The sequence below is a fragment of the Zonotrichia albicollis genome, chromosome 7, assembly GCF_047830755.1.
Source record: "Zonotrichia albicollis isolate bZonAlb1 chromosome 7, bZonAlb1.hap1, whole genome shotgun sequence".
Lineage (NCBI taxonomy): Eukaryota > Metazoa > Chordata > Aves > Passeriformes > Passerellidae > Zonotrichia > Zonotrichia albicollis.
This window is the reverse complement of record NC_133825.1, coordinates 34,217,556-34,228,853: the sequence shown is the minus strand read 5'-3', so window position 1 is coordinate 34,228,853 and position 11,298 is coordinate 34,217,556. Positions and strand designations below refer to the sequence as shown.

General features: G+C 43.4%; 1 protein-coding gene across 1 annotated transcript; it reads left to right on the top strand.

Annotated features, from left to right (window-relative positions):
• Window positions 1–2,394: 2,394 nt before the first annotated feature.
• Window positions 2,395–10,651, top strand: ANKRD1 (ankyrin repeat domain 1). Its single transcript, XM_005481230.4, has 9 exons — window positions 2,395–2,551; window positions 3,729–3,908; window positions 5,641–5,778; window positions 5,868–5,975; window positions 6,604–6,702; window positions 7,729–7,827; window positions 7,970–8,068; window positions 8,450–8,548; window positions 9,737–10,651. Exons 1-9 carry the CDS (start codon window positions 2,519–2,521, stop codon window positions 9,845–9,847), a joined length of 966 nt encoding a protein of 321 aa, XP_005481287.3. The 5' UTR covers window positions 2,395–2,518; the 3' UTR covers window positions 9,848–10,651.
• Window positions 10,652–11,298: the final 647 nt, after the last annotated feature.

Sequence of the window (11,298 nt, the reverse complement as noted above, 5' to 3'; positions counted from 1 at the left end):
TGTGACAATATCCAGTTGCCTCACACCTTGCAGATGATTGCTCTGCCCTTATCCTTCAGTGGAGTGGCAAGAGTTTTTCAGATTCCTGTTACACATCGCCCACTGACCATCTGCCATTACCACCTTAACGAGAAATCACTTGATGAAAGGTGATTGAGTGGTTACTGTCCAGTACAAGGTTACAGCTCATTATACTACTTCCCCCTCCAATATTAAGCAATAGTGATAAGCCAAGAGTCTTAGCTGATACAACCTGGTGCATTTCTGCTATTTCAATCATGTTGCCTTTGTTTACATGATATTTAGCTTAAAGCATTTACTGTTAGGTTAATTTATATCCCAGCCTTTGGTTAAAGTGGATTTCTGGGTGCCACTATTTCAAAATAGAAACTTGGGATAATCAAAAAATATTGTATATTGTATTATTCTTTTAGCCATCATGGATGGGATGCTTTAAAGATGAATGAACTGTGGTCTTTCGTTAGCACTTGTGAGAATTGGTTTCTGTTTCCCCTCAGAGCACTGAGGTTTCCTGTAAAGCTACTCTGGCTCTGGATTTATGTACCATTTACAGAGGAAGATCTATCCTCTTAAATCTTTCACATTAGGTTTTGCTGAGTCAGTTTTATACATCAAGCTGTTAAAAAAAATAGAGAAAGCAAAAAAAGAGAAAATAAGCTTCAAAAAAAAAAAGAGTCCAGAGGAAGCTCACAGTTCCTTAAACAGGTCTTATTCTAAAAGCAAACCTCTACGTTTCTCTTTCTGCATCAGGTCTCTGCTGTGATCTGTTTCCACTAAACCAGAAGCATTCTATGCAGTCATCCTGTTAGGGTTGCGATTTCAAGACAATCTCCCAAATAAAAATCAGAGAACTGAACAGATTGAGGTAAGCTGTTAGAACACAAGAAAACACCAGAGCTGCCTCTTGTCACAGAGATATTTAGCAGGAGTACAAAACTGCAGTGAAAAAAGCCTGGCAGCATGATTCAGAACATACCACTAGGGGGGAATGATAGCGTTGCTGTACTTAAGTTTAGAAAAAAATGTTCTGAAAGGTTGTGTTGCTAGCACATACTCTATTTTCGTTCTGGGACTCATTCTCTAATGTCATATATATTCTGAGTGGTAAAGGAACCACCTGATGTCCAGCTTCATTTCAGGGAAAGGGAGGGCATAGGTATGATGGGCACTAGAAGACAAGTTTGGATGTGCTCGGATTACTGGGGGATAGTTCAGAGGAGAGACACCTTGAAAGGTCAAAGTCAAGAATGCAGCATGCTAATGATGCTGATGGTATAAACAACACCCGAGATAGGTCTCCATTTGCTGGAGCACTTGTGTACATGTCGTACTTGAAGCACCTGAGCTGCTGTATTCATTTCAGCCAGGTGACCTGCGTGCCTCACCGCACAGGCCCTCCAGGCATTGCACTGACACAGAGCTGATGTGGCTTGGCATCTACCCACACTCTCTGAATGCAAAGATCGGTGAGTCTTCCTCTTATAAAACTGCCTTCTGCTGGTGATCATTCTCCTGATTCCAGTCAACTCTGATTCATAGAGCAAGAAAAGTTTTCCCAAAGGATTCAATAGCTCTTTTCCCCCAAAACACGCACATCATCTGCTTATATTTGTGTGTATCTCATCTCATCCTAAAAAATAAACAAATCACTTCTGCGCCCCTATTCTCTCATATATTGCCCGAGAAAACAGTATTGTTTTCCCTCTTTTTTTCTTTTGTATAAACATAATTTATTATTTGGCTTATAATCATTGACAAGGGTCCAAAGAAATGCAAATCTTACTGTTTTGATATTTTACACTGATTGTAACTCATCATGTCACAGGCCCTTTTAGCACCAGAGACATCATTCTGGTAGAGTAATCCCTTCAGAGAATTCCTTCCAACAAATATAGAAGACTGTCATCATGATGAGAAAAAGCCTTTCCCCTAAAAGTGTTTATCATCCAAGAATAAATAGCAATGAAAATAATGGCTTTTTGAGACTTCAGAGGTAATAATCCATTTATCAGGAAGATATTGCTATAAACATTGTACATAAGCCATTTACCCTTTCCAGTGTCTGACAGTCATCTGAATGTCAATTAAAAAAAAAAAAGAAAGAAAGAAGAAGATGAAGTTATAATGCTGCATCAACAGACAGCTGTCCTAGTGGGCACTGGGAGCACGGCATGGCTGGCATTGCTGAGCAGTGCAGTCACTGCCCCAGGAATGATGAGCTCACATTCCATTCTGGTTCCCATGCTGTGCGGGGCTGTGGGGCTGCCGCCCCTGTGGCCCCTCGCTGCCCGGACACCAGATCTGGCGGCTGGAACGAGCCCGAGCCACCTCTCAGCTGGCAAGCACAAGGGCATACTTGGATTCCCAGGTTGGAAGATTATCTCATTCAGGACAGCTCTCCCAAAGATATATAAGTGCAGTGAGCGTGGTGGTCCCTGAGAGCCCCGGCCCTGGGAGGTTTCAGCACACAGGAGCACAGCCTCGGATCACAGCAAACATGACGACGATGATGATGAAGCTAGAAGAGCTGGTAGGTGCAACCTTCTTTCATTTACCCACAATGAATTATTTTTTAGACTGTCATTGGACCAGCAGAGAAAAACAACCTTTGTGGATCACTGATTTAGTAGGCTAACAGCACTGCTGTGCTCTAGGGGCAAACCCTTATATACTGTTTGTTATATTATTATATTTTCATTTTAACTTCTCCTTGGGAAAGGGTCTCACCACAGATACAACCATACAGCTGTTTGGATTTGGCATCACAGCACAGTTCACCAGGAAAAGATCAACCAAAATGTAACTACTTATTTGATTCTGTCCTTGATTTTAATTCATATATATTTTTAGAAGCCGGTAATTTTATGATCACACTAAGTAATTCATATATAATAAGGGACTGGGACAACATATTAATGCTTGGAAACTACAGTATTTTATAACACTAAATTAGCAGCTTAATAATAGTATTGTTTTCTAATAATAAACTAACAGTTCCTACAGCCACTGCTGTTCATGATGTAAAAATCTTTGAAAAATTAGGTCTAGACCACAAGTAATGGGACACTCCACAGCAGGATTCAGACTAAGAATGTCTGATCTGATGGAGAAACTGGGAAAACAGGATTGATTCAGTAAAACACTGCACTTATTTTCCCAGATGGTTTTCTTAAGATACAACTGCCTAAGTAGTTAATGCTGCCTTAAATTCTTTGGCAAGGTTCTCACAGCTTCTTCTGCATTAGACTCTATAACAAATAGAATTTTACAAGGTAATCAAACAGAAAGGCAGTCTAGGCCACATGAACCACTCTCAAAATACACATCTGCCTCTACTAAGTTTAACAAGTTATCTCTTCATACACACTTAATTGGGTATCAGAAATATTTCTGAAAACTACTGAAAGCTGTGCACAGCACCACAAAGCTTCTGCCATTCTGCTATGAGTGGGACTTTGGTACTGACAGTAATGGATAAAACCAGCCTTGAAATCCTGCAGCAACCCAATTTAACTGCATGGGAGATGTGTCCCAGCCAGCTGCATCCCAGCTAAGCCAGGCACAGGCAGAATGGCCTGGCCTGGCTGTCACACACTGAGAGAGGGCGGGAATGAGGTACAAGCAGCCCTAAGCAATCCATGTTTCCAGGTGGTGGCTACTGCAGTCAAGAATTCATGGATTATATTTTATCATGTTTGCATTTACAGGTGACTGGGAAGAAGGTGGATGATAAAGAGACTGGCAGCTTCCTCCCTGAGGACTTCAAGAATGGAGAGTATGAAGCTGCTGTAAGGTTAGAGAAGCAGGAGGACCTAAAGACAGTCCCTGAGCACTCCTTGGCCCGAGGTGATCTGGATTATGAGAAGGAGAATAAACTAGAAGCAGAGGTAGGCTCTTGGATTTTCTGCTTGGATTTTTATCATCATGTGTGCATTTCCTGTTGCAGTGCTTGACGTTCTGCCTAAGTTAGAAATACATGGTGGGCTAGAAAAACCCTTGGGAGGCCACCACGAAAGGAGGTTTGTCTAAAATGCACTGAAGACCACGGAGATCTGCTCACCTGTGTAGCCTGTGGGTGAGGGCAGTAACACTTTGAGGCAGAGCCTCAACCACCCCTACAGTGCCTGCCTGAACCCCTGAGAGCTCCTGTGCCCAGGGGTCAGCTGCTGCTGGCTGTCAGTGCAGGGGGGAGCAATCAGAGCCAGGGAGACACCTGCAGCTGCACACCTAATGACTGCCACCAGAATAACTAACCCACCAATAACATGAAAATGTTCTTTTTATGAAAACAAGGCATTGCATTTAGGAAGAACTGTTACAAATGAAACTCGTACTGGTCTACAGAAAAGTACTAGTTTCAATTCCTGGAGCATGATAATTCTCCCTAGATCCTTAAGAACTGATATTTTCCCCCCCAATAACACAGTAGCTGTAATAGCTTTAATTTTTTTTTTCTTTGTGAATAAGCAATGAACTGGCCTAAAAATTTAAAGTGATTTGGAAATGATAAAGTTTAGGTAGCAGGGGAAATAAGACTTTGTTCTAAAGCATGAAGAGTAAGAAAGTCAGTCTCAGAAACATTAGAATAAAAACTACTTCTTAAACTTCACCAGAGACATCATTACTGACTACAGAGGTTTTTTTGAGTTCCTTCAAAGCCAGTTCCTAAGAACTTCATGGGTTTCCAGTTATCCACAGTCAGCATAATTATTTTCCATTAGGCCAATGACCTGCAGACCAAACCACAAATACAGAGAACAACAAAAAGAAGAGGTGGAAATAGCTTGAATAAGAATTCAGTTGACAAAACTGTATACCATATGACCATGGTACCAGTGTATTCACCTTGATCACACCATGGGACAGAATCTGTCATCTGTGTTCACCCTGAGTTAGCCCCTGTTTGTGAATCTTCTGAAGCCAAGGACACCTTGTGGGATCTCAGTTCAGACAACAGACCTGCCCTTGGCGTCAGCAGTGCCCCACACTCACTTCATGCCCAGATGCTTTTTACAAGCAGGTCTGGACAAGTCTTAAACATTTATTGAACTGCCCCATCAAGGGCACTGCGGACATTCTTTGTGGCTTCCCAAAATGTACAAACACTTGTAGACTGAAATGCTAAAATCATTCTAAACCTTGTTTCTCTCTTGAGGGTATGTTTTTAAGCAAAGAGAATTAAGTTCCAATAATTTAGGGGCTGCACCATTAAAAAAAAAGTGATTAAAGAAAATTACTTGGTGGAAGTCAGTTGAAACTTCAGGAGCTTTCCAGCTTTCATAAGCTGCACAGGAGATTTTTTAAACTGTTGTGCCAGAAGAGACTGTAGTGCTGCTCTGACTCCTGGCTTAAATTCATGTCACAACATACAGCTCAAGAAGTTAGGAAGAGGTCTAATGGTATATGAAAAACTATAGATGAGGTAGAATTTCTCATGTAGTTAGCAACTTATTGTAATGGTCAATTAGTCTTACCTGGAAAAAAATTAAAACTATTCATTTCAAAGTTCATCCAGTCTTACTTGAATTCAGCTGAATAGTATCACATTGCTGTCCTGCCACTCTGAAAGGGAGAGGAGGTCACACAGCTCAACTTGCTGCTTTCCCTGATTTGTTCCAGCTGAAGAAGAAGAAATTACAGGCCAGGTCAAAACTTGAAAATTTGGAGGATCTTGAAAAAATTATTGAGCTGAAGAAGAAGAAAAGATGCAAGAAAGTGAAAGTTCCTGTTTTAAAGAAGCCTGAACCAGAAGTTATTGTAAGTTACTTCAAAGTAGCTTATTCTGGGAAAGTATTAATGGGGGTTTGTGCCACACACATTTATGTTCTCTATATTCTGTCCTTCAGACAGGACCTGTGGATATTCCCACATTCTTCAAAGCTGCACTGGAGAATAAGTTGCCAGTAATTGAAAAATACCTGTCAGACAAAGGAGATCCAAATGTCTGTGATAAGGTACTGTCTTCTTCCTAATGCAAAGCCTGCTACAGAAGAGAACAAAAATAACTTTTACCATGAGGTTTTGTAGATTCCACCCTCATGAGAGGCAAAAAAGGGTGGGGGAAAGTAAATAAATGCTGGAAGTTCTGTACATCAAGTTTTCTAGTGGCCACTAAGACCCTTCAAAATAATATTACCTCAAAAGAGTCTTTATAAATAGAAAGGCTGTTGGTACCCAGGAGAACCTGATTTTCTGTAAAAGGTGATCTTCCAATGCTATGGAAAAAGAGATAAAAAATTTTTCAGCAGAACAACATAAATAAGTGACTGCCCTCTTACTCCATGATGCATGAACTGCACTTTCAAAATACAGCATAGCATGTTGGATGGCGAAATCAGCAGGTGTCACTTTAATCTGGATGCCATACTGCAGATACTTCCCCCATCCTTTAAAATGCTGGATAGGCAGGTCTCAGCTATCAGGCTGCTATTAAACTTTAGCAGATTTCAGGTCTCAAAAGCTCTTTAAAAGGAACCAGCATGGAGTATGTATTTGCCATCATCCTGGGGAGGGTGGGAGAAGAGATTTAAAGATCTTTTGTGCCATATGTGATATCTAACTTTGCACTGCTTCAATTGCCAGTTCAAACGCACTGCGCTGCACAGGGCGTGCTCTGAAGGACATCTAGAGGTGGTGAAGAAGCTGGTGGAAGCTGGAGCCCAGCTTGAACAGAAAGACATGGTATGCACATCCACTCACACCTCTTCCCAAAAGCTGCTCATTGTTTTAGAGGCGCCAGGAGAACCATTTATAGAAGTGCTTCTTACACAGGAGGAGTTCTAAAAGGACTTGCACTGCCCTTGAAGTTTATCCTTAAAATAACATTGTTGAGAAGGGGTTTCAGGAGGGAGTGTCTGCCTCCCTGTGCCAGAATGGTTGTTGGAAAACACAGAAGTGGCGGCCAGCAGAGCGCCACAAGCAAGAAAGCCTGGGGTGGGGTAGGAGAGCTGAGGTCAGGCTGTCCCATGCAGGTCCCTAGGGTCAGCAGGATTTCAAGGCTGTGCCCGAGAGCCCCCTGCTCCTCTGCAATGCCAACCACGAGGGGTCCTGAGCACCCAGAGCTCCTGCAGCTGCTCCTTTGCTCCTCTGTCCTTGGCTGCACTGCCAGCCTCGCTCCCCCTCGCTAACCCAGAGGGTGAGGAAGAGGAGGAACGACAGGCAGAGTGTGAGCATCAAGGGACTCCTTCCAGCACAGCTCAGGGCACAGATGCTGAATCCTGTAGAGGAGAGGGGTTTTAATTCACTTTGTGGACTTGCATAACTTAGGGATTTGTTTATTTTTTAAAGAGAACTATTCTTTCCCTTGAGTTTAATTTTCTATGCATTTTAGAACCCAAAAGGCATTAAATAAAAAATATTAACTAGCACGTACCAGCCACATACCTGGCTACAGGAAACTTCTAAGCTCAAGGAATAAACAAAACACATCCTCTTTCACAGCAGCATTGCCAAGATCTCTGTATTTAGGAGTAATAAGCAATGAATGTGAAAAGTGAGAAATTCACAGTACTGCAGAAATTAGGGCAAAATAAGAAAAGCTGTTACTAGAAACATTCTTTTTTACTAGAAACTGTGATCACTGTGTGATCACAGTGAAGTGCTCTAGGTTGAATCACATAAAATTAATTTGGAAATTTGGTTAAAATAGTGGTTTTTTTAATATAATGATGTATTAAAATACTTTAAATTTCTTTTTCCCCATTAAAGCTTCATTCTACAGCTCTGCACTGGGCATGCCGGGGTGGAAACCTGGACGTTCTGAAATTCTTACTGGACAAAGGGATAAACATAAATGCAAGAGACAAGGTAAGCGCTTCTGGAACTCTGCAGCTTTTTTAATTGGAGACAAAAAGCTGGCCCTTACCCCCAGCAGCTAACTCATGGCAGCTGGTTTTGAAGCAGCTTTCTCCTGTTCAGTGGCACTGACCATCTCCCGCCCTGCCCGCAGCTGCTCAGCACGCCCCTGCACGTGGCTGTTCGCACAGGTCGCTACGACTGCGGGGAGCACCTCATCGCCTGCGAGGCCGATCTCAACGCCAGGGACCGGGTAAGCACCGGCAGCTCTGCCCCGCCGCTCCGCCAGCCCGGCCCGGAGCGGGCCCAGCGCCCGGCCCGGAGCGGCCCTAGCGGCCAGGGCAATACCGGGAGCGGCCCCAGCGGCCGGGGCTGGCCGGGATCGGCCGGGGCTGTACCGGGAACGGCCCCAGTGGCCGGGGCTGGCCGGGATCGGCCGGGGCTGTACCGGGAACGGCCCCAGCGGCCGGGGCAGCCCTGGCACTGCCGGGAGCGGCCCCAGCGGCCAGGGCTGGCTGGCAGTACCGGGAGCGGCCCCAGCAGGCCGCGGCTGGCCGGGATCGGCCCCAGCGGCCAGGGCAGTACCGGGACTGACTGACTGAGGCTGTTCTGACGCCGTTCTCTGTGTCTCCAGGAAGGGGACACGCCAATGCACGACGCCGTGAGGCTGAACCGCTACAAAATCATCCGGCTTCTGATCCTGCACGGAGCAGATCTGACTCTAAAGAACTGCGTAAGTAACAGCACAAAATCAAAGTAATTTTAAAATGCTTTAAAATAAATTTCCCACCAGAGCAAGTTTTCGAGACCAGGAGAGACTATTTTGAATAGACTTAATTAGATCACTTCAGAGCTAATTAAAGCAGAGCTGAGACACGGAAAGGGTAACTTGGGGGAGGTCAGGAAAAGAGGAAAACCCAGTACCTCCTTTAAAACCAGAACCCACTATCTGCTACTTAGACAACATCACACCTTTCCATGATTTATTTTAATTACTCATATCATGAAAAGATGTAATAGACAGGATACTTACTCTGCACAACTCCTGGGCTTCAACCACTGAGACAACAAGGATCTTAGCTTGCAAGAGAAATCCTTTTGTTAAGCCCACAGGTGAGGGCCAGCCCCAGCGCTGGAGCTGCAGGACTGGCTGTCAGCCTTACAGCCGGCCAACACATCCCTGTGCCTGAGCACAGACAAGTCCCACACCTGGCTGTGCTCAGAGCCACTGCAGCAGCTGTAGCATTGCTTGAGCTCTGTGACCGATTATTAAAACACAGCATTTTCTCCCAAATCCAAACCTAGCAGCAGTAGCATGGGTTCTAACATTACCAGTCAATGTTTTTGACTGACAATTAGTCAAAACCCCAGGGGACAAGGAGGAAAACAGCCACTGGAGCACTCAGTACTCCCTGCTCTCTGCCCACCTTCCTGAAGTGTGGCTGTTCTGGCTTTATCCCTCATCAGAGTATGACAGTTATGGAAGGTACAGCCCCAAAGGCCAGAGACTTGCCCTCTCAGACTTTGCACACAGAAGTTGGTCCTACTTGATTCCTGTGGCTCATACTGTAGTTAAACTCTTACCTGAATTCTGCATTAAATGAAAGAGCGTCTTACTGAGATTGCACCTAAACAAATTTCTAATCACTTGCAACTAAAACAAAAGGAAGACCTGCATGTTCTGCTGGTCACAGCCTTTGCCTAAATCCGCTGAAACCTAGGCAGTTTTCATCACGGCTCTGACCAGGACTGGGACTAGATCTGTAGAGCACAAGTACTCTGACCCCAGGGGTGCAAGAATAAGTCTGTGTGTGCAGAAGGGATTCACATCATGCAGATGCAATGAACAAGTATTTAGGAAAGAACAAGGACTTAGCCATCATTGGATGAAATTAAATATTTCTCTGTTTCTTTTAACCAGGAAGGGAAAACTCCTATGGATCTTGTCCTTCAGTGGCAGAATGGCACCAAAGAGATATTCAACAGCCTGAAAGACAATTCCAAAAAGAATGCCCGTCTAGGTAAATTCTGAGGAGAGAAACCAGACCACACCCTTTTGCTGCTTTGAAATGCTACCCACAAACCTGGATGAAAATGTCCTTGAACATCTATTGAAAATGTTTATGGCACTGGATTATTTGAGGTGCCTTCACTGAAACTGCAAAAAAACCTGCAAAGAAATTATTTTAAAAGACAGGTTGAGTGTTAAAATTCCACTAGTTCTAAAATGGCTTTATTTATTTCTATTTATTATTTATTTATTTTAAAGTAATTTTTAATTATGTTATTTAAGCTTTTTTTTATAGGTGCAGTTGGTCTAAATGCAATTGTTGCCAGCAACATAAATCCTTTGGTCTTAAATAGCAGAATTTTCAACTGTAGTAGCAAGTTTTCTCAAGCCTTCCAATAGCTCTAAATAGCAAATACTTGCAGCTGTTGCCTTGTCTCACTGCTAAAATAACCTGTGAATGGAGTGGTGGTATGTGGAGGAGCACTGGAAGGAGGTGTACTGAGGTGCCAAGAGGATTTAATGAAGCAGTTGAGTAATGGTGTTTACACAGGGTTTGGCAATCATGGTTGATAACGAGCTCGAGGACAGAGCTCCAACCACCATGTACCCGTTTGGACTGAAGGATTCAGATTTAATGTTGTGAAGGTCAGAGGAGACTGTATCAGGGAAGTGAATTTTTTAAAAGCTAGACTACTACAAAGTATGATGATAGGAGAATGCAAAATCAGATTATGTATATTTGTAAATTTGTACTGCTTTTTCTGTACATTTTGAACTGATCCATTTCAGAATAAATTAACTGAGTGGTTCTTTTTATTTGCTGGAGTGGTGAGCATGCATGGGGTAATTTTGTCTCTCTTTAAAGAAAGTTCACATCATGTCTGCTGCAAAATTCCTAAAAATCTTAAGTCTCAGCTGCCAAGAGCAGCCATCCCTTACACTCCCTCCTTGCCACTCTTAGATAAACCCCATCTCACTTATTTTGTTAAGTGGAGGCACATGTGAAAGCAGAAAGACAGCATTTCAACTAGCTAGTAAAACAAAGTTACAGTTCCATTACTGAGTTTGATTTAAAAAATATCATCTCTTCCTTAGTCACTATGTGGAGCATGAGACAGCTCCAGTTATTCAAGCCAAGAGAGATATCAAGTCCTGTTAGGAAAGGCAGGCACTTCTCCCTTTGCTTTAGCAGAAGCAGGACAACCTTCAGGGCTGCCAGCCAGGGCAAGATGTCCCATGGGCTGGAAGAGACCTTTAAAGCTCATCTATTCCAACCCTTCTGCAATGAGCAGGGACCTTTTCAACACCATCAGGTTGCTCAGGGCCCTGTCCCACCTGGCCTTGAATGTTTCCAGGGATAGGTCATTTACCACCTCTCGGCAACCTGTGCTGGTGTTTCACCGCCCTCATTGTAAAAGACTTCTTTCTTGTGTTCTAACTAAATCCATCCTTTTTTAGTTTAAACCCATTAT

Coding starts and splice junctions, on each gene's coding strand:
- ANKRD1 (XM_005481230.4), top strand. CDS start 2,519: ATGACGACGATGATGATGAAGCTAGAAGAGCTG. Junction 6,703..7,728: donor AGCTTGAACAGAAAGACATG/GTATGCACATCC, acceptor TCCCCATTAAAG/CTTCATTCTACAGCTCTGCA. Junction 8,549..9,736: donor ATCTGACTCTAAAGAACTGC/GTAAGTAACAGC, acceptor TCTTTTAACCAG/GAAGGGAAAACTCCTATGGA.